Here is a 26,860-nt window from a genome sequence, read left to right as displayed (position 1 = left end):
TCCTTAACATAAAGCCAGGTGCAGCAAGTATTTGGGAACTGGCATAAGTTCCTATATTTATAGATGGATTTGGCATACAGAACAAATAATCAAAGGCTTCATATGAAATTAAAAACAATGGGGACTGGAAAAATGTCTCAGTAGTTAAGAGCACTTACTGCTATTTCGGTAGACCCGACTTCTATTCCCAGTGCCCACACTAGGTGGCTTATAAACATCTGTTAACTCTATTTCCAGGGGATCTAATGTCTCTGGCCTCTGAGGTTCCCTGCACTCAGGTGTACACACACACACACACAGTCAGACACACACACACACACACACACACACACACACACACAGACACACACACACAGACACACACACACACGAGATCTGACAAAGAAACCTGAAGGCTCATTCATAATTCATTATACAATAATGCCAATATGTAAGTGCCTTGTAAGTTACCTGGCACACAAAAGACATACAATGACTTTTACATACATTGAAAAAACTTGTAAGGGCTTATCACATGCACAGAAAAAAAAAATACACATCTGGAGTAAAAAATCTCTTCCACAATTTGAAGACCATAAATTCTTTGACTTTTCTACCATAAAATCACAGTATGTAAAATGGGATCTCAAACAGATCAGAAAACAAGGGATCCCCCTTGGTTTGCTGTTACTGCTTTTCAAGTTTAATACAATTCAACAGAATTTACTCTAACTAGAGAACAGATAAAAGCATGAGCTCTTTACTTCAGAAGATCTGATTTAAAATGTACAGTACAGGCAATTGTGAGGCCCATCCAAATATGTAAGGTCAGGGTCAGGGTGCTGTGCATTGCCCAAACAAAGTCAGCTAGCTCCAGGAGTGGCTCTGGTACCTGATGTAAGTTTGAGGTTGGTTAACTACACACAGTTCACTTTTTTCTTCACCTTATTCCTGCAGCCAGAAGAGCACACTAGATCTCTTTATAGATGGTTGTGAGCCACCATGTGGTTGCTGGGAATTGAACTCAGGACCTCTGGCAGAGCAGTCCAGTGCTCTTAACCTTTGAGCCATCTCTCCAGCCCCATTTTTTAAAGACTTTATTTTTAAATTATGCGTGTGCATATAGAATAAACATGAGTGCAGTTACCTACAGAGTCCAGAAGAGGGTAGTAGATTTCTTAGAGGTGGCGCTACAGGCAGATGTGAACCATTTATGTACAGGAGGCAACTGAATTCCCATGGTGTGCAAGGGCAGTGGGTACTCTGAGCCACTGTTTCTCTGCCTTCTTAGCTCATTAGCCATTGAGAGAATAAATTGAGAATCTACAATGCAGACAGTCTTTTGTCACTGTGTTTAACAGCTGCCAAGAGAGGGACTCAGAATCAGAGCAGCACAGTTCTTCTATTTATTAACAGTGTGTAAAGCAGAGCAAACAATCTCAGTTTAAAGAGAAAACACAAACAATGAGTAAAAAAGCAAAGAAACATGAAGGCTTTCTCACAGTGTATTATATTTCAGTGAGAGCAACACCATTCACTAATCACTATCACTCAAGGGCTGCATGTCATTCATCTACAGGAAGCCTAAACATTTTTGGTACAAATTGAGATTGGTAAGAGAAGTGATAAACCTCATCCATGGACTTGCCTCACTGACCCCTACCTCACAGGGCTGGGGACTGGACCTAAGTATAAGTACTTGTGCTGATTTAAATGACAAATGTCCTCTTAGTCTCTGACATCTGAATGTTTGGTTCTCAGTTGGTGGTCTATTTGGGGAGGTTTGGGATGTGGCCTTATTGGAGGAACAAGGGTTGAGGGCATAAAGAACTGTACCATTTCAACTATACTTATGTTCTCTGTTTTCTTCTTGTGATCCCTCCACTGTTTCTGCTACCAGGCCTGTCTGCTGACACACTTCCTTGCTATGATAGCAATGGACTCTTACCTGTCTGCAACCATGAGCCCAAAACACAACACTCTTCCTTCTATTGCCTGAGTCATGGTGTTTCACTAAGGCACCAAAAAAGTAATCACACAGCACTGTTTGCCTCAGACAAGAGCAATCCTGTCAGTTTTTGATAATTCCATACACAAGTACTGCATTTGTATCATCCCACAACATTCATTCTGTTCTTCCCAACTCCCTCTTTTTCAAATTCATGACCTTTTCTTAAATTACTTCTGGTGTTCTTCCTCTCTTTCTCAAGACAACCTACCGAGTCCATTTCATGTTGCTCATACATCTAGTGTTTAGCGCTGACCACTTGAAACACTCTTGTCATTTCAGTGTGACTATTGGTATAAGGACTGTCAGTGGAAAGATGGTATATGGTTTACATTTAAGAAGTGCTAACAGCAAAGGGCTTAGCTAACCACCTCATGACTTCATGGTGAACCCTGGAACCAACATTGTGGAAAGAGAGAACTAAATCCCATAAACTGTACTGTTGACCTCCAGATGTGTGGCATGGCACACATGTATAAGTAGATAAACACAGATACACAGATATACATACACAAGTCACACACATAAACTATTTTTGAAGAAGTGCTAACAGTATCTTTTTCTTGTAGTTAGATTTTGTGTATTCATTCTTTCAGCAAACATTAACTCCTATTTTGTTTCAAATACGGCCTCAAATTTCTCTTCATATTCCACTGGAAGTGAAGAATAGTGACTGCAACAAGGAACCTGGCTGGTAATGGTGTAAGGGCTGGGATAAGTCCTTGAATGGAAATCTGAGATGGGCAAGGGCTTCAACCAACAATACCTGGAGGCAAACAGAGGTATAACATTGAGTGGACCACCCACTGGGTGTTGAGGTGAGATGATGTGAAAGTAGAAAACTACAAGAAAGTTTTACTGTACACAGCGGACATCAAGATGTCCTCCAGGGAGGTGCTGAAGGGTGACTGAACTGTGGTAAAGAAGTCAACAATAACAGTATTATTTAGTGGTGGGAGGTCAGGAGATCAAGGAGACTGCAGTGGTTTGAATGAGAATGGCCCTTATTGGCTCACACATTTGTGGAACTGTTTGGGAGGGATTAAGAGGCGTGTCCTTGTTGAAGGTGTGTCATTGGGGGTGGGTTCTGAAGTTTAAAAGCCCAGGCTCATTCTTACCATGTCTGTCTGTTGCCTGAGGATGGGGATGGGATGTAAAGTTTCCAGTATTGCTCCAGTGCCAAGCCTGTCTGCTTCCTGCCATGATGACCATGGACTAACTAACTACCTAAAACTGTAAGCAAGCCCACAATTAAATGTTTCCCTAGATAAGAGTTGCCTTGGTCATGATGTCTCCTCATAGCAACAGAACAGGGACTAAGACTGACTGTGGGATTTAGCCCATCTTGCCCACTTTCTATCTCTCCCCTTCTTGGCTCCTGATGGCACACATTTGTCTCTTTACTTGCTGACTCTGTCTTTATGTTCCAGCATGATAAATCACTGGTACTACCTGATCTTGAACCTAAGCCTCTAGAACACTGAACCAAAATAAACTTCAGTTTTTCAAAGTATCCCATGTTAGGTATTCATGAGTGATGTGAAGTTGATAGGTTATCAGTAACAAAGTGAATCCTAAAGTCAACTATGGATGTAGGGTGATGATGACTAGTCAACGTCAGTATTTGCACTGCAGATGTGGGATGTTGACAGCAGAGGAAGCTTTAGATATGTGTACAGGCAGATGATCAATGACTACTATATGTATCAATGCTTTCTGTCTTTTGCTATGAACTAAAACTCTTAAAGACAATACAATGCAGGAGCTGATGAGGTTGTTGGTGAGTAAACTGCTTAACGTATACGCATTAGGACTAGAGTTCAGATCCTCCAATACCCACACAAAATCTGGGTGGTGGCATGTACTTGAAACCTCAGTTCTAGGAGGTGGAGACAGGAATCCATGAAGCCAGCTGGTAAGCCAGTGTGGCTGAAATGGCAAGCTTCCGATTGAGTGAGAGACTCTTGTCTCAAAAATAGTGGAAAAATAATTGAATAAAATATACAATCTCAACATCTTGCCTCCATCTGGACAAGTACACCCACACATGTATAACTCTCTCTCTCTCTCTCTCTCTCTCTCTCTCTCTCTCTATATATATATATATATATATATATATATATATATGCATTAAAACAGACACTTTGTTATTATGATATATTAGAGAAATTCCAAAAAATTGTTAAGCTAAACTACAAAGTGATGTAAATGGTATTAGTGACTGAGAGGGTACATTAGTCTATATATGATGTGGTTATAATATTTTATATCAGCGGGGAGAGAGCTAGAGTCAGGGAGCACTTAAACACTCCTTCAAAAACAGGAACTGGGATCTGTGCTTTGACAAGCTTGGATATGACTGCCATGTAGTTTCAGAGCCTTTATTTTTAATGATTGAAGTTGCTAGAGGTTTCTACAAAAGACAAATTCAATCTGCAGTTGAACTTCTGTAGCTACAGAATGATGCTGACCATGCTGTTAAATGGAAAACAGAGAAGCAGAAAGCGAAGGTAGGGCAGACAGAAGCACTGGCAAACAGAGCAGACAGCTAGCGGCTCAGAAGAAAGCTGAAAGTCAGCACACAGTGAAAAAGAATAGCAAGTCAGATGCAGAGAAGACACTACCACAAAAGGCAAGCCAGGGAGTGGCTAAAGAAAACAGGGACCTTACAACATTCTAACACATTCCAGCATGCTCTTCTGACAAAAACAAACAACCAAACAAACAACAACAACAACAACAACAAAAACCCAGCACCACCAGCACAACTAAACAAGACAAGAAATGGATCTCAAAGGTCCAAACATAAGGAAATGAGACTTGAATGGTAGTTACCTAGTTTAATGAATACATATAATACACATATACTGAAATATCACACTTCACTCTAGTGTGCTTGGTTTTATTAAAAAGAAAAATGGAATTTAAAACATAAAACAAACCACCAATACCAATAACAAAAACAAAAACAGAAAGAAGGTAGAAGTGATAAGAAACCTTTCCAGACACAAAAAGTTCAGAGAGAAAAATTCATTACACCATTACAGCTGAGAGACTCCCTGACGAGGAAAAATCAACAGGTAGAAGGGCATGGCTGGACATGCCTATGGCCCCAGCACTCTGGAGGCTGAGGTAGGATTCCCATGAGTTCAAGAGCAGCCTAGGCTCCAGTATGAGACCTGATCTCAGAAAATTAAAACAACACAAAATATCTAAAGTCAAACAGAGTATGAGACAAATGAGAGGTATTTTAAAATTGTAAGTTAGAGAGAATGACATCATCCATCCATCCATCCATCCATCTATCATCTATCTATGTATCTATCTATCCATCCATCTATCCATCCATCCATCCATCCATCCATCCATCCATCCATCATCCTTCCCTTCATTAACTTGGTCATACCAGCTAACTCTCCCAGTGCTCTGCATTCTCTTGTGTGGCCACAGCTTCCTTGGCTTTTCTTTGCAGTCATTTCCTGGCTGTGCGCCCCGCTTCATACGTCCAAAACTAGTCTCTTAAAACGCACTCCATGTTCTCCATGCTCACAGTTACTCTAATTCATTTGAAGGTGGGCCTAATTAGAAGTGTGTAAAGCATCTACCTCCTTTTATTCTTTTGGACTGCTGAGCCCCGCTGGGGATGCTGACTGTCCCTATGACCCATCGTAGCTGTCCCAGGTCTCATCCTGTCAGCCACCTTCACTTTGCCTATCAAACACCTAGCCCTATTCTTCCATAGCTTTCCCCCCATTTCCTGTTTCTGTACCTACAAACGTCTATTACGACAGCAGCCTGGGGCTTCCTTCTCACCCTGACTTCCACAGTTTTCCTATTTAGGGCCCTTGTTTACTCCGTTCTTCAATAAACATCCATTTGAAGACTTACTCTGCATTAGGGCCCCTTCTAGATGCTGTATTTAAAATGGAAATCAAGACTGAGGAAGTGAGTATAGTGGGTACTTAAGCAACAGAAAGAAACAAATGCACAAGGTCATTTTGTTCCTCATAGACACACACAGCACCGACTCCTAAAGGAGAAACTCATGCTGACTGACAAATCTCCGCCAGAGCTCCTGTATCTTTCCTATTCTTTTGTTCTTGAAAGATGGCTGGATATATGCCCGTATCTATGTTCTTTATTAGGTCATCTTCTTAGCTAAAAAATAATGCAATAAAAATAAGAATAATACCTTTATTCCAATCACAGTAGCAAGGAAGTAGAATCAGTCATTTTCATCAACAGATGACTGGATAATGAAAATGCGGTGCGTACACAGAGATTTTATTGCGTCACAAAGAAAATTGAAGTTATGTTATTTCCAGTAAAGTGGATGGAACTGGAGAGTATTATAGTAAGTTAGGTAACCCAGGCTCAAAAAGTCAAATACTGTACATATGTACATCCCTAACCATATGTTCTTTCTCACATGTTGATCCTATCTGTGGAGTTTTATACATGTGTACTTATATAGGAATAAGTGTACTTAGAACCTGAACACAAGCCCTTCCACTCCCAGTCCCCAATCTTGCAGGTTAAAAGCAGTGTTTCACACTTACAAGTTGAACGCTCTTAAATGGGTTCCATCCTCCATCCCCAGATCCTCTTAAATATCAGTATTATATGCAGAGTTCCACATTTGCCCACATTCTCTTTCTGTATATGCTCAACATAGGTAGGGTGGTGTGTAACTCTTAATATCCTCGTGGGAAGTATTTCATATGAAAAGAGGGGGTATTAATAACTGCTACATAGGAACAACATTTGTAAACCAAGACTACCTCAACCAAACTAGGAAGAGGCTGCATCCATTGTTATAGTTTGACATAATAAAAACCTGTTAATATTTGTAAAACTCTATACCTCCTTGTTACTAACAATGACCTCAATGTTTCATGTCTTCTAGTTATGATTTCTCACAGGAATCTGAAACTCAGTATGGCTATAGCTTAAATCACACTTAAATTCCTAGTGGCTTTATTTTCTATTCAATTATCTAGAAAATGAATCTAGCAAACAGGAGACTGCTCTTGATTTCCTACTCCTGTTACTTTTTAGCTCTGAGTATTTCTCCACTTCACTGTTTGCTTCTTGAATACTGTCATAACTTTTATCTGACTTCCTAGCTCTGGTCTTGTCTCACTCAATTTTTTCCCCCCAGGGCAGCGACACTGGGTTTTGCATGTGTCAATAGTACCATGACTTACTGATCAGAGATGACCATCATGGCCCCTTCAGTTCACTTTTCAGTTTTCCTCATGAGCATTGTAATCTAGTATGCCATGTAATTTGAAGAGAAACACCCATCCTCAGCAAGGTGCTTCTTACTCAAAGACCTTTACTTACGCTGTTTCTTTCTGCCTGGAATGCCTCTCTTTCATACTGTCCCTCAAGTTCTGCACCTGGTAAGCTTCTTTACAACAAGGGCATTTTAAACCCTGAATGTTTCCTCACTACCTTCTGGAGGTACCATTTGCCGTTGTAGACTTAATACTGACATGAACAAACAATGCCATTACTTTGGTACTTTCCCACATGTGCCCATGTTTTACAGAATCATCAATAAAGAATGAAAATGTGTAAGGGTTTCAGCTATCAAATATTTGCCATGTTTATGAAAATAAGAACAGATCTTAGCATAAGAGGCATGATTATATCAATACATGTGGGTGATGTGACAAAATTATGAAAAATAAATTTTTAATTGTTAAAAATTTCAGAAAATCAGAATGCATTTCAACAGTTATCTGAATGGAAAGTTTTGTGAAAATATTATCCAAAAGAATCTTCCTTCCTTCCTTTCTTCCCTCCCTCCCTCCCTCCTTTCCTTCCTTCCTTCCTTTCCTTCCTTCCTTCCTTTTCTTGTACATGTAGAATACATACAACTTTAAAGGGAGGTAACTATTTGATGTCCAAAAATCCATTATCTATCATATCTACTCAAACATTCTGGTTACTGTCCAGATGTCTCATCTGATGCTTTGATATTTCATATTCTTTTATCATTAGTTCTGCTCCACTAGGAGGAACTTTTTTACTTTGTCTCTCAAGAAGCCCAAGCTATTTGACCTTCCAGGCATAAAAAAACCTCCACAGTTAATAGAGAAAATGTGGTTACTTATTACAAGTAATGTTGAGGAAATGAAAACAGTATAATAAAAATTTAAAAAGAATATTAGTATGGCAGAACCAGAGCATCTGGCATGGCTGGCATTCTTAGAACGAAGACACCCATCTAGGAATGCAACAGTCACTCTTTAGACCACTCCTACTCCTACACTTAACAATAGTTTTCTATTTCCTAATTCAATCCCAGTATTTAGTTCAATCTTTCCTAATTATATTTTGTAACAATTATATATTACAAATCTTGCTTTGAGAGCTGAGGATACTTCTCTGAGAAGAAAAATTATTCACGGTATTATGAAATCTAAAACATACTCTGGATGCTTCCTGCAAGCTGAGGTCCTGGCTTTCTGATTATGGTAAAACATCCTAAGGTGGTTCTGAGGAGGCAGCAACACATCGAATACTGAGTACTATATCAAGGAATAAAATTTGTTAAAATGTAACTAGGCAGAAGTCAAATATTTCAGATTTATTTTTTCATTGGCAATACATTGCTATTATAAAAGCAGTTCCAATCTCCCAATAAATATACTTGAATACTTGCTACACGTCAGAAGGTGGAGCTCTAAACATATCTGAAATGCTGGTTCCAATGTAGTTCACAAATGTGTATACTGAGGGGACTGAAGAAGCATGAATTGTTTGGAAAAATCCTAAAGATATCCTAGCTCTGTGAGGATGACATCACCCACATCTCCTAATACAAGGTTCACTAGCAAAAAGGCATACAGTGATTTCCTATAACATGTCAAAATATTTCCTGTTACTAAAACCTTAGATGTGTGCAAATCCAAAAATAAAATATACAGTACATTTAAAAGCAAAACAATTTTTGAAAAGCCATGGCTACCCAGTCGAACAAGGTCACAGGTACTTACAAGCATCTCGGATATAGAGTAACATGGCTATGAAGATGTAGTCCACTAAGCTCAGGCTAAGGCCATCTGCAAACAAGGCATCCCAGACCACCAGCAGATCCTGCAGCGGGAACTCCCTTCCAAACAGGAGCCGCACCCATCTCCTGCACAGACACCAAAGAATTAGGAAATGAGCTTCCCATGGGCTTCTCTTCCCATAATAGTTAAGATGAAAAAAGCTGCAATTTATTAACTGAACACAGTCAGAAAATACTATATATTGAAAATAGAGTAAAATTTAAAATTTCAGAAAGCATTAAATAGCAAAATAAAATATGGAAAATATAAGTTTTAATTTTTTTCAAGTTCTACACTAGACCACAGTGTTACACATTATTCTTCCATGTGTAAAATACAAGAATGACACCTGGAAAGGAGAGAAATTTTTCTTATGAAATAGATACCACAAATCTTTAGTAAGAAAAGACAGGACACTAGTCAGTACAGCAGTTGGGATATATTTAAGGTTATTCATTGAAAATACCATTTCACAACATTTTACTTTCTCTACTGATTTTTTGCTAACTTATTAGCTTTTCACAAATGTTTTCTCTAACAAATCACCACAGTCAAACTTAGAAATTTATATTCTCACAATTATTTAAAGTACTCATTTAAAACTTAATGCTAAAGAAAAAAATCATTATTCTTGCATATTTTTAGAAAGGACGTGTACACACAGTCACTGAAAATGAAAAAATTAATAATTCTTTTTTTGGCTAGAAATAGGTATCACTAATCAGTGGCACTGTTTTTCTGGCAATGTTTTTCATGTTGCTTTCCTGCCCAGGTGAGTGAATACAGCACAGAAGGCAATAAGAGCCACGGGCACTAACTGATGCTTGTATTGACTGTATAACATAAACAGTGAGGCTTAATACTCTAAACTTCCAGGACGCCTAACTGGGCAATTTAAATCTAATGTTCACAAGAGAATTAGAATTTTGTTTGATACATTTTAATTCATTGATTTCAAATTATGCAATAGGGGTGTAATTCTTTACACATTCTTTTCCCAAGAACTCTATGTAATTCTGGTATACTGCAGAGAATCCAAAAACTTTAATTTCCTGTACTAGCAAATAATATAAAAAAAAAATTCTTTAGAAAGTAATCACCCACACAATTAACAAAGTTCTTACTTTTCTTGGCAAAATGTGAGATAAATTCCAACCATCTGGAGGTTAAAAGTGAAGTTAAGCATAACCCTCCAAGCAGACGCAAACACTTGGCTCCAGGAGTATTGTATTAAGGCAGAACCACAGCTGTGTCAAAACAGCCTGTAACCAAGTGTGTACATCACCAGAATTGTTAGAAACCATGTGATCAAACATACTCATATTTTCAAATTAATCAAGAGTGTTTTTTTTCTGGACTGTATTTTATACTACAGCCATTACTCATTTTTTCCACTTAAAAATAAATGCATAGGTAAATATTTTAAATGTTATGATAATTTCTACAAAGTTTAATCTAGCTTTCAAATCATAGTGTACTGCTAAAATAGAGGGGTTAACACAAAATGTATGTACTTTTCACCTTTGCAGCTTAAGAAAAAATTGCTATGCACTTACAAATCACTGAGTCTAATACGTACTAAATTAATGGCCAGTCTTCTAAATTATGAAGAATTAACTGGTTTTGGAGAACTAGAGATGAACAAAGCAAACGTGCAGAGAAATTTAAATGGATACATAAATACCTACACTTGCATGAGTGAGACATCTAGAATGTGGTTATTTGCAGGTATTTAACTGATATAACTGGGAAAAAATTCCATCAATTGAATAAAACGAATGAATGGGGAAGAAATACCGAAGTTTCTTTCTTAGCATTCCTTAGCTCAAATGGTGTGTAAATTTCATGACAGTATTTCTAACAAAAGAGAAGGGGCTCTTGTTTGTTTGCTTGCTTGCTTGCCTTTAAAGAGACAATTTATCTCTATGACAAAATGCCAGTTACTGCTCGAACTTGTCTTGCAACATTCCTGTTGGTGAGGGTTATATTAGCTTGGCTTCAAAATGAGTTCACAGGCACTTGCATGAGCTGTGTCTGCTGTGGCACTGCGGAAGGAGCGAGCTTCATCCTCACCCTTCACAGTGAAAAGGACTGTGCTCATTCTCCAAGTGTCCACACCTGTGATGCCTTCAGGGTTTGTAGAACACCCATCTTCAGCACTAGATGTTCAATGCGAGGTCTGGGATGGGATTTCACAGACTTTCATATTGCTCCACTCGAGTTTCATCTTGCCAAAGTCTCTGTTCCTTAATCCCAGAGTGAGGACCAAATACACACACAGGGTAGGAGAGGCTTGGATAGAGGCGAGGAGTCGGAGAGGGAGGGGTGAGACTCAGTGCTCTCCGCGATGTGTACCAGGGTCTTGTTAAGGCACTGTAAGGCCACCACCATTCTCCTGAAGAGCAGAGGTCTAGCTTAACCAGAAACACAAGAATTGATCTCAGTAACAGTCGCACAAAAGCAGTTCAGGAAGTGGAGGAAAATGTAGAAATATGTAAGGAAAGATGCATGGTGGGTGTGTGCATGCCATAACGCCCGTGGTGAAATCAGAGCGTGGCTTTCAGGGCTCCGGTCCCCTTTCCCTGAGGACTGGGGCATAGAAACCATTTCCTCGGGGTTGCACTACAAGCACTTTTGTCTGTTGTACCATTTTCTTGGCTCAGAGATGTTAATTTATACGAGACCTAATAATTTATATGTGTAATAACACTGAAGTATAATCCCTATTTTCTGTTTTATAATATGGGAAAATTGATGACAAATTCCTAATTTTTAAAGGATATGATTACAGCAATGGTAAGAAATTAACAAAGAATTTATCAGCGACCACCTTACTCCAAGTTGATTTCATTCACATACATGCTCAGAACAAGAAACTTCATGTACTATTTTGGTGTCTTTTTTTTTTTTTCTTCACTGATTTAAAAGCAAAGGAAAAACTCAGTGCTTTATGGAATGAGTTAGTAATAGACATTGTTTCAGTATGCTTTTATATTCTTAGAAAGGAAGATCTACTTTAAAAAAACAAGGCTTCATAAAGAAGTTATGTCTACAATTAAAATGCTTTTATTGCAGTTAAAAATATTTAGTGAGTGCTAAGTTACACTTAAGGGTAGCATTAAACCTTTCTTCCCCTTAAAGACACTTCAGTTTAATTGCTTGATGCCATTAACTTTGCTTTTCAGATGCTGTACCTGAAAACAGCGATGCTCACACACTTCATGGCTTGTGATGACACAGGGTTCGTACTTTACCAGACCTGTGTAGTAATTACAGCTACACAAAGAGAACGACTATCCAAAGTACCAAAGTTAGTAATAAAGTACTCAGATACAGGACAGTCTCTGGTGTCTCTCAACCGTCAGTTCTGTGTAATGAAACTGCTTCTCCCTGGGGACCACTAACTACTGACACTGTTATTGCTTAGTGAACGTTGCACAGAAACACCAGGAGGAAACTGATTCACGAGAATGACCAGCTTGTAGTTTAACTAACTCTCTCTCTCTCTTGTATCTTCCTTTCTATTTTCTTTTCATGATCACTTTGTATGGGACATGACTATCACAAACACAAGAACAAAGTGGGAAAATGTATTCAATTTCATTTAACAAACATCAGAAAAGAACCTAGTTAGGCAATGGTAGCTCACTCCTTTAATCTCAGACTCAGGAAGCAGAGGCAGGCAGGTGTCTGAGGTTAAAAACCTACCTGATGGGGTTTAGGTTCTTTCCTGTAGTTTTTGTTTTGAAATGAATTCATTGTATTTACATCAATACTGTGAGAGTAATCTCAAAAGTTGTAGTTACTACAGGTAGGGTCACAAGACACTATCAGCTTTAATTCTTACATTTTTAAAATTAAAATTACAAGGAATGTATGGCAAAACAACTTCCAATTTCATAGTTACTATTTTTCTAAAATTTCTGTAGAAAACACTATTGGAAGATAGTTAATTTACTTGGTAAGGCATTTAAAAAATACAGTCATTCATAGATAGATTGATACACAGACTATCAGACAGAGAGCATAAACAGAGTTATGCTACATGGGGTGAAAATGCCCCCTCACACATCTACTAACAGTAATGTTCAGGCATGAAGAATCTTCCTTTGAGTTGCTGGTCACAGAAGTCCAAGCGAGCCTCCAAATAACACCTGCATTGTCCTTAGTTACCTCCCAAAGTTTGAAGGTAAAATCCTATTGCTGCAGACAGCACACGATTTCTACACAGGACTTGGAAGAACTGAGGTGGACCTGATCTGGAAGCTTCTTTCTAATAACTATGTCTCATAGTATGAGAAGGTGCTATGCAAGCTGCCCAGGAAAAAACACAATCAGTAGTCACACCCAAGGCAAAGTCTATGAACGGTGACAATAGCCTGAAAACAGGCGGCCCTGGGGTACAATAATGGCAGTGTTAGCTTGGGGATAATACACAGCTGCCTAATTAGACCTAAGGCCTTCTCAATAGGAGAGAATTCATGCCTGTTACTATACACCTAGTCAGCCACCCACAGACAGGTCCCAGAGGAGAACCTGGTTCTGTCACTTTCCTAAGTCTGATGACTATTACTTGTATTCTAAATACTTATCTCTACCCACAGCTAAGTATGATTTTCACTTCTCCCCAAAGCAGCATGTGTATGCAACAGATACAGTAGGGGCTTTTTACAGAGATGCACACTGGTCATAAACACAGAATAATCATAGGACACACAATTAACGTGTTACATCTATAATGCAACCCCTACACCAAGCTCAGAGAACACAATAGAAGAGGGGGATGCTTAATGGAAATATCAGCTGACATGTCAACGTGAATAAGAAAAATTTTGTACGTCCTTACTCTTAGATGAACGGCTATTGGCAATAAATGGCTGCTGAGAGAGATACAGTCAGTTGAGAGGGAGTACAGAGGGCACAAGAGAGTTGGAAGGTGAAGGAAAAGAGGCAGATGTTGGGAAATAATATTTTAAGGTGTGTAACTTTTATTTATGATGCATTTGTTCAACTCTGTGAAGCTGGATTCTCTGCCTGTCTAAAACACCTGATGGTCCTAATAAAGAGCTGAATGGCCAATAGTGAGGCAGGGGCAAGGACAGGCAGGGCTGGCAGGCAGACAGGATAAATAGGAGGAAGAACAGAGGAAGGAAGAGAGCAAGGAGAGGAGCCCGTCAGCCAGCCATGGAGGAAGAGTGAAATAAGACTTACAGAAGGGAAAGATAAAGGCCCAGAGGAAAAGGCAGATGGGTTAATTTAAGATAAGAAGAGCTGGCTAGAAACAAGACAAGCTGAGCCAGGCATTAGTAAGTAATAATCCTCTGTGTGTAATTGACTTAGGAGCTGAGTGGCAAGCCCCCTCAAAAAGACAGCGGAGTAAAAAACGCCACACAACCACAAGTGGGGAATATGTAAATACAGTAATCATGTATAAAATTCAAAAAATTTTCAACCTACAAAAATTCAAATTTGCTTCCTGTTTCTTGTGATCCACAGGTTGAACTGAGGTCAGGTTTGGTTTTCTAGAAACACATATGAATCCTAAGTTAAACAAACACAACCATATACACCTGAACCATTAAAAGTGTACATTTTACTTTAGTGAAACCTCACAGTTCTATTAGAGGGCAGTGTGTGGCCCTAAATTAAGGAAGACTTCTTATTGTAGAAGCACCTAGTAATGATCATGCATTTTTCTCTGCAAGTGTTTGAAGCTTTTTCATCATAATAAATGTTATAATTCCCTTTGGGGGGGGGAACCAACAGAATGAATGGGAAGTTCAGCCTTGTGCATCAATCTTTATCATAGATGGATAAAGGAAGACCATGGACTATTGGGCATAAGATGACCACAGACATCGTAAGGTTGTATGATCTGTGAACGTTCTCAATCCCTTGCTTTATTCTTTAGGACAAAGATTCTCAACCTTCTTAATTCTATGACCATTTTATACACTTCCTCATGTTGTAGTGACCCCCAACCATAAGATTACTTTCATGGCTACTTCATAACTATAATATTAGTACTTATGCAAATGGTCTTAGGCTACCCCTAAAAGGCTTATTCAAATGCACTCCCCCAACAGTCATAACCCACGGGTTGAGTACCGCTGTTTTTTTTGTAGCAGTACTGGCTGCTATTACAAGAATGATATTTGAAAGACAGAGTAATTTAAGAGCATGTAACTTACCAGCAAGTTCAGGTACAATGAATGGGGATAGAAATCTTGTATAGTTGTATAACACCAAGCTGAGAAATACCAGGATGTACTTAGGTAAAGAAGGTAATCACAGCAAAGTTTCTATAAGCATGTAATCCCAACTCCAATAAGATGAAGTAAATAGCAAATTTCTAATTGCCCAAGTGATCCTAGTCAAAATGGTAACTGGTTTGTTTGTATACATCAACTCATGTATTACCAGTAAAGCACTTTTATTAAAGTGTCCTATTTTGCTTTCTACTGATGTGATAAGCACAATGGCCTTGCTTTTTCTTAAGACCCAGGACCAAATGAACACAGGTGGCACTGCTCACAGTGGGCTGAGCCCTCTCTTATTAGTCATTAATCAAGACAATGCCCCCAAAGACTTGCCTACCGGAAATCTGATGGTGGCATTTCCTCCGTTCAGATTCCCTCTTCCCGGAGGACTCTAGCTTGCATTAGGTGATAAAAAAACACAACAAAATGAACTAGCACAACAAAGGCTGTATATGACCAACTTGCTCAGGTGAATGACCATCTCTTAAAGATGTCATTTCTGGATAAACACAGTGGTCTATGCTAAGAGACTTCTTTCTCTCCAGGGGTTTACTTCCAGCATCATGTTGGAATGGAGGAAGATAAACATCACAATAAGGGAGTTTCCCTGGACTCTTTCAATTCTGCTATACAGGGAAAATATATGAAGATTCCCCAACTGAGAGTAAGCAAGGACTAATTCCTTAGCAACTGTTACAGAAACTCAACTGCTATCACGTTTGACAGAAAATGAAATGCAGCGAAGAAAATTTAAGAATTGGGGAAAAGAGTAGGCTCCATCTCTGCCTGATGAGAAACTGTGGCATATGGTTAGCTACAAGTGGAGGCCACAAGTAAGTGACCTACAGGTTGGTCCTTTCTTGGAAGCAGCACAGGGTGTGGAACAGACAAGTCTACAGATGCTGAGATGCCTGAGGTGGTGGCTGGTGACCTCATGTGGCCAAAGTTCTCTTGTCATACATACTTTGACCTTTGACCATGGTGCCTTTGTACATTCAGCCTTTCAACAAGTCAGGCTTTTCAGCCCATTCCTGTGCTCAGCTTTTCAGCCCATTCCTGTGCTCAGCTTGGAGTTAGCGAGTTTCAGAAATTTAAAAAGTACTTCACCTGAGAGCTCTAACTCCTAGTGAAGACAAATTTCATAAGCACTAGATGTGTGCTTTCCTCAGTAAAAAATTTAATGAAAACTACACAGCACCATGACTTAAATTCAAGTCTGCTATTAATACCAAGTTCTGGACTCATCTGAGAATCTAATTAAATTCACATTCTCCTCTGAAAAGCACACATACCCATACACATATCTAGTCACATGCCCACAAGTAAGGGTTAGGGAACTCAGGACATTAAGATGAGGCAGCATTTTTTTCCCCCCTTTCTTCCCTTTGGTTTTACTTTTTCAAGCAGGGTTTCTCTGTGTAGCTCTGTCTGGCCTGAAACTTGCTCTGTAGACCAGGCTGGTCCTGAACTCAGACATCTGCCTGCCTCTGCCTCCTGAGTATTAGGATTAAAGGCGTGTGCTACCACTGTCCAGCACTAAACACCATTTTTATTTTAGATATTTGTATTACGTGGAACTTTGTATTCTGCTGAAAAGAATGTGTTTTAAAAAAGCAGCACATCTTCCTTCAGGGTTTCTGAGCTAAGTCCTTGCCTGCTTGGGGTGGGGTTCTGGTCATATGCCTTAGGGATTTGAACAGTCTGTAAATGTACACTCTTCTGCTGTTCTGTAGAACATCCACAGTTTAATTATATTAACTCCTGGCTGGGGCTGAAAAAGCTGGAGCAGAGTGAGCTGCCTGCCTCTCCCAGCTTCTCCCAACCTTGACATGACCTAAAGGAAGACTGAAAAAGAATTAAGAATCCTCATCTGAGATTTCTTGAGTTTAAACTGTAGTTTAGTAAATACTATGCTAGGCCATAGACTGTATATTATGATGGCAACTCTGAATATGAGACTTACCCATCTTAATTCAATAATAATCTGGGCTCCTCAGTTAAATCTACGTTTGCTTTTTTTTTTTTTTTTTTTTTTTTGCACTTTCCCCACTAAATCTATCAAAACATCTGAGCAAATTGATGACATTAGCAGAATATAATTTACAAATTACAAACAATTTAAAACATTGCTAAATACATTTCAAAGCTAAGTATTAATGGTTTTTAGGTTATCTTCCATTGAGGTTATATATGTTCTAGTTCTAATCATTAAACAAGGGCTTGAGCTGTAGTTCAGTGGTAGAATGCTTGCCTAATATTTGCATGGTTAAGTTCAAGCCTTAGCACCCAAATGAAATAAAACAAAAATTGGAACATATCTGCTGGGTGAAGCTCCTCTGACTAAAGGGTGTGAGAGGCAGAAGAAACAGATGAAACTGGAATGATCCATATATTCATTATGTATGTAATGTGTAAATATGTCCTATAACCCGAATCAAATGATTCCCTCCAAGGAGGGAAGAGAAGACTCAAGCAGCTAAGGAAATGCACAGGTTTGTGACTGAGCGATGCCCGGTGGCTGAGGAGGAGGCTCTCTTGGAAATGGCTGTGAAGCTGTGCAGGACTTCCAGGGAGATAGCTTTCCGGAGTTATCTCCCATGCTGGGGTGGGATCTCAGTCAATCTCCTGTGTTCCTGTCACTAACGCCTAAGCTACACTCCTGTAAGAAATGAAACAAACCCCACTGGCTCACTAGGAGAAGCTGAGGGGATCTTTCATGTGCTCTGCCAGCCCTGGCCTCCCTATCTTGGGTGGGCAGATTTGTTCACATCTTCCCTAGACAATCACACCGTGGGTTCACTGAAAACCCACAAGATCAACTTAAATCATCACAAACTACCTTTGGCTCTGAGTGGAAATGCAAAGGTTATCAGTGAAGTTGGCTATTCCACTTTATCTCTACCTGATAGCTACATATATGCATGTATATGTTTTTAAAAGAGCAAAATATACATTAACCAATGAAAATGCTTTATTATTCATGGAAGCTTAGAACTCCACCTTTTATAATAATCACATACAGTTTCTGATGACATGGCAAATACCCTGCATTTATATGAGTGTGTATGTGTACATATGTGCACATGCACGTTTGAACACTAGAAGTTTCTTCTCAGGAGGCATCCACCTTATGTTTTCAAACAGTGTATCATTTGCCCAACTTGCCAAGTAGGCCAGGCTGACAGAGCTGTGAGCTGCAGGGATCTCTGCCAGGACAGTGTGCCTGGATCTCTCTGTGTCTGTCTGTCTCTCTCTGTCTCTGTGTCTGTCTGTCTGTCTGTCAGTGTGCCTGGCTCTCTCTGTGTCTGTGTCTGTCTGTCTGTCTGTCTGTCAGTGTGCCTGGCTCTCTCTGTCTCTGTGTCTGTCTGTCAGTGTGCCTGGCTCTCTCTGTGTCTGTGTCTGTCTGTCTCTCTCTGTCTCTGTGTCTGTCTGTCTGTCTGTCTGTCTGTCTCTCTCTCTCTCTCTCTCTCTCTCTCTGTGTGTGTGTGTGTGTGAACAACAACCTCAACAACAGCTGCTTTCAAACAAAGGAGCTACTGGGAAAGTTATTCTCAGGTGGCAGAGCTCTGTCTTGAGTCTGGGATTAAAGGTGTGTGCCTGCTTTCTAGTATGGTTGCTTTGCTATTTTGATCTCCAGTGGCTGTAATAAATCACAAATAATATATCACCACAGAGATGTGCCAAGACCACCAAGGAAATGATATACTAACAAATGAAGAAAAGGGGCTGAATAAAGTTATTATGAAAATACAAATGTAAACCATAATGGACACTACTATACATCCATTAGAGTGACTCTCCTTATTTATTCTCTTGATTTGCTTTTGAGACAGTTCCCCTGGATTGCCCAAGATGACTTGGGTGACCCTCTTCCACCTCCCAAGTGTCTGGGACTATGACATGAAGCAGGGCCTGGTTTAATATGGCTTCTACAAACGACAAAAGACAGTAGTGAATAAAACCACTAGTAACTTATATTATCAGTGTTAGCATATAATGGTACAGACATTTTTGGAAAGCAGTCAGAAAGCCATTTGTCTGTTTCTCATAAAGTTAAGCATATACTTACCAAGCAACCAACTAATCTGTCTCCCCAGGATTTATCCAAGAGAAAAATCATTCACATAAACACCTGCATGTGAATATTTATGTTTGTATTCATATTTGCCCCAAATGGGAAAAACTGAACTATCCTTTGACTGGCTAGTGCTTAAACAATCCAAAAGTTAGAATATTATACATAAAAAAGGTTACTGCTATAACCAATAACATGATGAATCTTAACTGCATTACTATAAGTAAGAAAACAGATTTAAAGGGGTCCACACCACATAGTTCTTTTTATGTATTAAATTAGGAAAGGCAAAACAAAACTATAGAGTTAGCACAATACACCAGTGGTAGTCAAGGGTTTTTGTAAGGGCTGAGGGCAGATGTTCTTACAGAAGGGCACAAAGAAAATGTTAAATAGAAAAAGTTCACCACAATACAAATTCATTGTATTCGACTTTAAAAATGACAACTACAGGCAAATGATGTCTCAGCAGGGAAAAGCAATTGTCATAGCAGCCTGAAGCACTGATTTGAACCTATGTAAAAAGCTGGAAGTAGTGACACTTGTCTGTAGTTCCAGCATTCCTACTGAGAGATGAAAAGTGGACACACTTGTCCCCATGCCCCCAGTGGGCATGGTCAGTTCAACAGGTGTGGGTGGGGTGGATATCTCACTACAGGACACAGAGGAGCTAGAAGCTCCAGAAGTTACAGGCCAGCAAGCCTAGGCTACCTAGCACTGTGGCAGAGACAAGAGAGAACCTGACTTAAAGCAGGGTGGAAAGAGACCCTGCTCCAGGTAGCAGCCGGCTGACTACACCCCCTGTGCACTGTGGCAAGCTTTCGTACATGCACACGCGTGTGTGTGCACAACACACACACACACACACACACACACACACACCAAACTTAAATGTGGAATGAATGTTATGACTGTACTCTTAAGAGTAGATACAGCTTTGAAAAATTCAAAGGATGATTAAATATTCTCATGGAAATACAAGCAAGTGCCTCCTATAAAGGACTACAATGGAGAATGCATGGGGAAACTGACTCAAGGGAAAAGCTGAGTCAGAGAACGGTTCTTGTCAGACTGTGGTACTTAATGGGAGGGACGGACAACCTCACAGCTAGTTTGGTGGGACTTAGAATTCTGGTCTTCAACGTCGATGCTGTTATCTATTCCTCAGTCTTAGCTCACTATTTCAATCCTTCTAACGAAACGTCCCACTGAATTGATGGCATATGTTTACCTAGGGCTGGTACCTCCCTGTACTTGAATTTGGGAGGTTGCTGAAAACTGGATATGGCCACTGCCAAATTCTTGCTCTTCTTACTGAGTAAAGAAAGAACAATGCAACTCTGGCTATTCAGAAGCCAGGAACCTTTGACTCTAGTTTTTTTTTTTTTTTTTTTTTTTTTTAATTTTATACACCATATTTAATCTGTTAGAATATATTACACACAGAAATGCTTCATCAAACTTTGAACAAATTCTATGGATACTAACATCATTTCATTTTATTAACTACTTGTTTCATATTTTAAAATTCTCCATACAATAATATCTAAGAGCCTAAAATACATCAACTATTATAAATGGTAAGGTCTGGTCAGCAATTGAGACAGACAAAAATGTCTCTCCTTGCTGAGCAGTGGGGGTGCATGCCTTTAATCCCAGTACTCGGGAGGCAGGCTGATCTCTGTGAATTCAAGACCAGCCTGGTCTACAAGAGCTACTTCCAGGACAGGGTCCAAAGCCACAGAGAAACCCTGTCTTGAAAAAAACAAACAAACAAAACAAAACAAAAGAAAAAAGACAAAAAGTCTCTCCTTACAAGGCTGATTTTTTTTTTTTTAAAGTGGGAATATACTTCTAGGGAAAACTGTTATTTACATACCCCTTCCCTTAGTTTTTAACTTCTATAGTCCAATCTCATTACTGCTTCCAGAGTCATCCTTTCAAAGGGCTAGTCAGATGATTGCATCTCTGCTCAACTTTCTCTAATGGCTATCAGTTCAAAGTAAAAGTTCATGTTCTTACAGTGGCTTCAGAGTCTGGCTGAACCCTTTGATTTTATTCTCAACTGGTATCTTACTCACTTTCCGGGTGTTTCTTGACCTACTTCCCAACAGCCAACTCCAGCATCATTATTAGAATACAAGGAAGTGCTCTAACCTCCATGTCCTTCTCATCAACTCTGATCTCTTGTGGTCTTTTTTTATATACCAGCCTACATTTGTCTCTCCTGACTAAACCCACCATCTGGATACTCTACTCTTCCCAGCTTTTCTCATTCCTTTCCATTGGGCTTCCTATTATAGGCTTTCCAGAGGGAAAATGCTTATGAAATCTCTATTGACCTTGCATGAGAAAACTCGAAGACAGGAAAGTGTAATCTGTTTCTTCACAAATACTCAGTAAGAACATACAAATGAAGACTTATTTCAAATGCTGATGACACATCAATGAGCAAGAAGAAGGCCCCATCTTTCCTGTGCTTCTGTAGATACGAGGGTCTAAGATAGATAAATAACTGCAAAATAAATTGTATGTAATACTGAAATAAAGAATGCAATGGAATAGAAAACAGTAAACGAAGGAAATACGGAGCAAACAGATCTAAAGAACACAGTCAGAGATAACCACAATGGAGTGGTTTGGAAATCTAGTACAAAGACCATCTCAGCAAAGAAGGAGTCAATAGTGTCAGAGATAAAAACACAGTAATAAATAAGTCATTGCCATGTGTAGAGATTCTGGATAAACGTGGACAGGTGGCAGAGGAAGCACGGTGCCCGGTGACAGACCGAGAAGGGTGTATGTTACAGAGTGGAAGGTGATGAAATAGATACTGTGGTACTCTACTGTCTTTGTGGAGTTGCACAGGGAACAGTTAGAATGGAACGCCAGGCACAGTGTCAATATTTGTTTCTTTGGTATTTATACCTATCGTGTATATGGCTATACAGTGTTCAGGTAGCTGTACAAGGTATCAAAAATAATGGCCAGTATGAAACTAAGAAAGTAGCCCAAGAATATTCTTTACATAGTTGGTTAAAAAAAATGACCAACCAATTAGCAACAGAAGCTGTTACCACTAATTTTAGGGTGAACATTCCTGGACCAGGAAAATGGCTCAGTGGGTACAAGAGCTAGCATGACAACCCAAGTTTGATTCATTAACTCACATAAAAATCAAGCTGTGGTAGCATGTACCAGTGACCCCTACACCCCTTCAGCAAGATGGGAGGCAGAGATGATTGTTAAAAAAGATTAACATTGTATGTGATTAGAAAGTTAACTGTGAATATAGTTTTGTGTAGATAAAGAGAAACTTGTAAATTTTCCAAGTGGTCTTTTTTATTTTTCATTACATTTATTTCTTCTTATTATTTTGTGTGTGTATGTGTGTACCATGGCATGCATTTGTGAGTGAGAGGGAAGGATTGTAAGATTTGGATTTCTCCTTCCCCCTTGAGGGTCCCAGAGCTTTAAGTCAGGTTATCATGCCTGGCAGTTAAGCACCTTCACCTGCTGAGCCACCTTGTTGGATCCCAAAGGTCTTATTGAACTCTCTAAAGAAACAGTCAATACCATAGCAGCAGTAGGAAAAAGGTCTAGTTAGGTTAAAGCTAATATAGTAATGGTAGCTCAGATTAATATAGTTATAATGTACCAAATCCTACCAAACAACATATTAAATGTTTTATACAAATTAAAAATAATACAGTAGAGGAGAAATTAATGATGTTGCACAAAATAGAAGTAGCTATGTGGGCACATTCTTGAGTAGGTCATGGTGTCTAAGGAGGGCAAGGGTGAGTGTTAGAAGGGATCAGGGAGAGATGGAAGAAGTTTCTGGATATACTGACGTGTGTGTGTGTGTGTGTGTGTGTGTGTGTGTGTGTGTGTGTGTAGTGGATAGGCCTGTTCTATGTTCTTAGTGAAGCAAGTAGCAGGCAATTACAAAAAGGAAATACTGAAGGTCTGTGAGATAGCTCCCATCTACTTGGGAGTCAGAAAAAGTGAGTCAACAAACACAATCACTGACAGTTATTTTTGCATATGTGTGTGTATTCAGTGCATGTACGTTCATGTGTGTGAGATCAAAGATGGATGCTGGTTATCTTCCCAGTTGCTTTCCATCTCATCTATTACAGCAGTCCATGTGATGAACCCACAGCTCCTCCATCATTCACTCTAGTCTAGCTGTCAAGCTTGTTCATGAGATTCCTGCAACAGGGATCCAGGAGGGCTGCCATGCCTACCTACCTGCTTTTCAGGTGCTTGCCGGAGAGGCTAATCACTGTGAAAATCAGTGGAGTAAATGACGAAGGGAAACGGTGGGATAAACGAAACAAACAAGTTGCAGTCAGATAGATGATGATGAAAGGGATGAGGACAAGACAAATCAAAGGGCAGCTCCTTAAGAGGGAGGTTTTGGAGGTGCTACAGCAACTAGAAATTAGAAGATGCCAAATGACTCTGAGAGTTTGTAATTAAAAGTTAATGACAAAGAATAACTCTGTACTGACAGGACTAATGCTATATATTCCATAAAGAATAATTATGAACAGTTTCAAATTAGAGGGCATTTTTTGTATTTATCACCTAAATGTTCACAGAAACTGAACCTGGGGCCTGGGGTTAGTGGAAAGGTGCCTGTATAACACGCACAAGACCCTGGGACAGACACACCCACTTCTTCACATTTCCTCTTCCTGTGGGTCTCAAGCTGACAAGATTAGCCATCACAATGGGTTTTTATAATATTGCAGTATTAAACTAAGATGATTCAAAGACAAGAGAACTGGGCGGGGAACAGATTCAAGCTTCCCAACAAATCTAAACAAACAAACAAACAAACATTATAATCAATGTGGGGGTGGCAGCTATAGCTAAAATACCGATAAAGTCTGTTTGGAAATGATAATTAAATCAATTAGTATAAAACAAATTAGTCAAGTAACCTTTTAATAAAAGTAAGATGATAAATATTTAAATCTGGCTTAGGCATTAAAATCTGAGTGTATTAATCTAAAGAAAAAGAATTACTTCTTAGAAAAACATTAAAAGCGGTAAACATAATTTTGATTGTTTAAATGGACTGATATTACCGAAAGGCTCTTGGTAACTTTTTCTGTCAGAAAGAGATGAGCAGATATGAAGCCTGCAGCCTCAGCATCAAGGACAAGGTGTCTGCAGCCTTTGGGGCCAGAGGCAGGTGTTAGGGGAAAGATCAGCTTACTTGGAGGTAGGGGCAATCTACAACAGGCATTTGAAGGGCTGAAAACTCAGAAGTGCATTTTGTAAATGGTCCCCACATTGGGAAGAGTTTTGCCCAGCTCATTTATCTTCTCATAGGTCTGTGAAAAAAAGAGCAGTGCTCTCAGCAAGTGAGACCTTAGCATAAAGGGCCATCTCAGACCTGTCTTCTCAGAACATAACTTCACAGCTCAAAAGACAACACGTTAACGCTGCTATCTGTTCTGCTTTCTAAAGAATCACCAGGGTCCACCTGCACATCTGAGAACTTCAAATACGGGAGGACAGAATGCAGAGGCGTGGTTCCCATCCACTAAAGGTAACAACTGAAAGGGGATGTTTAAAGCGTCTGTACAGAATCCAGGGTGAATTATTACTGACTACATTGAGGAATTTAAGTGCAGCATCTACTGGAAAATGAAGAGCTAAGGTGTTATCTAGATAGAAAAAAACAAAGTGTACATTCATAGGTACTGGAGGTCTTATTTTTACAGTAAACTTCTGAGAGTTTTGTAATGTCCAAAAATATCATAACAAGATAATGCTCATGCTTTTGTTGTGCCTTTATATGGATACATCTACATATATGGATCACACTACATCTATATATAATAATCGCCTTTATCTGCACTGAGTTTCAACATCATGTAAACATGTTAAGGCATGAGACTTAACACTACATGCATGTAACATACTTAAAACCTTTTTATAGCCTAATGAATTCTTACTTACTTTACATAGTAGGAAACTACTGCTAAAAATATTGTACTACTTGTCAAGCTAGCTAACATATAGAGATGAGGGAATGAAAGCATAGAGTTACCATTTCAAGTTTTTTTGTAATGACTTTTTAAATGGGCAGAAAGTAAAGTCTAGAAATAGAGGAAAGAAAATAAAAACAAAAAAGTTGCATGCTTCTTTCTTTATAAGAACAATAGTACTATATTTATTTGTTTGCAAATAAAAAAACTAAATGGTTTTAAGAAGGAGATTAATGATGTCATATAAAGAAAATTCTGGATTATGTGATTACTGGCTTTGGTTCTATAGCTACAAAAGGGCAGGAACTTATTTCTACAACTTGCTTTGGCATCCGCTCACAATTGTAAAGTTTTTCTCTCCAGCCGCAGCAGGGGAGAAAGAGATTGAAGGTAGGGGGTAAGAAAGGCAAACCTAATACACATCCCCATCCAAATGAGGACTAATTATGCTTGCCAATGTGGGATTGACTTTATAGGGTGGCAGATATGGTTCTACTTTCATTCTTCTATCTATGAACATTCACTGGAGTATGTCTGGGAGTTAGGCTGGTGTAGATAGTTAGGGTCAGGTGAACTCATCAGGCTGTTCCAGGCCGGTGGTGAGCAGGACAGATCTATGTTAAGTGGTGACTGGAGTGTGGGATGTGTTTGTTGGAAAGCATAGCTAAGTTACCTGTCTCTTTGAACCCCATGGTCCAGTTAGAGGGTTCTTTGTGTGCATGAGTATATGACCTGCCAGGTCCCAAACTGCGGGGTACCATAAAAAGACCTAATCTTCAGTTATGGTATAAATGAAGAAGAATCCCAGAACAACGGTACAGACTAGACTTTCAACAAGATCAAAGAATACAACACTCCCAAACTAAGGAAAGACAGCCACTTGGATGTAAAATATACAGAGAATCAAACAGACAAGATCAGAAAAGAAACTCCCCACAGCACATCACAGTTTAAAAACTAACATACAGAACAAAGCAAGAGCATTGAAAGCCGTGAAGGAATAAACACAAGTCACATGTAACAGAAAAGCAGAGCGTAACTGTTGATAGCTCAACAGAAAAGTTGAGCTCCAGAAGAGCCTGAAACTGTTATAAGGTGACGTACGCCAACCTAGACTACAGTTCCTAGGAAGTTTATCTACTACAGTTAAAAGAGAAAGAAAATGCAGTCAAAATCTAACCTACAGAATATACCAGAAACAATACTTTAGACTGAAGAGAGGGAGAAACATGGCCAAGAGTGTAGAAAGGAAACAAGTGAAAGTATAATTACCAGGAACACAAACAGCCAACAGAAACAAAAAAAGGAATGACAGCAATAAACATACAGCTTTCAATGGTAACTTCAATTGTTAATGGCTTCAACTCTCCAACTCAAAGAAACAGGTTGGCAGATCAAGGAGGAACCTAAGAGCTTCATACAGGGTCCCTCACAGAAGGGGAAAGGAACAAGATCTCCTGAGCATA

At 39.3% G+C, this 26,860-nt stretch overlaps 1 protein-coding gene across 1 annotated transcript in view; it reads right to left on the bottom strand.

The window, feature by feature from the left end:
- Nucleotides 1-26,860, bottom strand: part of Tbc1d5 (TBC1 domain family member 5) — a 247,774-nt gene that overhangs the window by 100,065 nt on the left and 120,849 nt on the right. The window contains exon 12 of the mRNA XM_051204190.1: nucleotides 8,995-9,137. Within this exon, the coding sequence (XP_051060147.1) occupies nucleotides 8,995-9,137 (143 nt within the window). The remainder of the gene's footprint in view (nucleotides 1-8,994; nucleotides 9,138-26,860) is intronic.

This window comes from Phodopus roborovskii, unplaced genomic scaffold (genome assembly GCF_943737965.1).
Source record: "Phodopus roborovskii unplaced genomic scaffold, PHOROB, whole genome shotgun sequence".
In the NCBI taxonomy this organism is placed as follows: domain Eukaryota; kingdom Metazoa; phylum Chordata; class Mammalia; order Rodentia; family Cricetidae; genus Phodopus; species Phodopus roborovskii.
The sequence above is the reverse complement of the archived record's forward strand: the minus strand, read 5'-3'. Positions and strand labels throughout refer to the sequence as shown.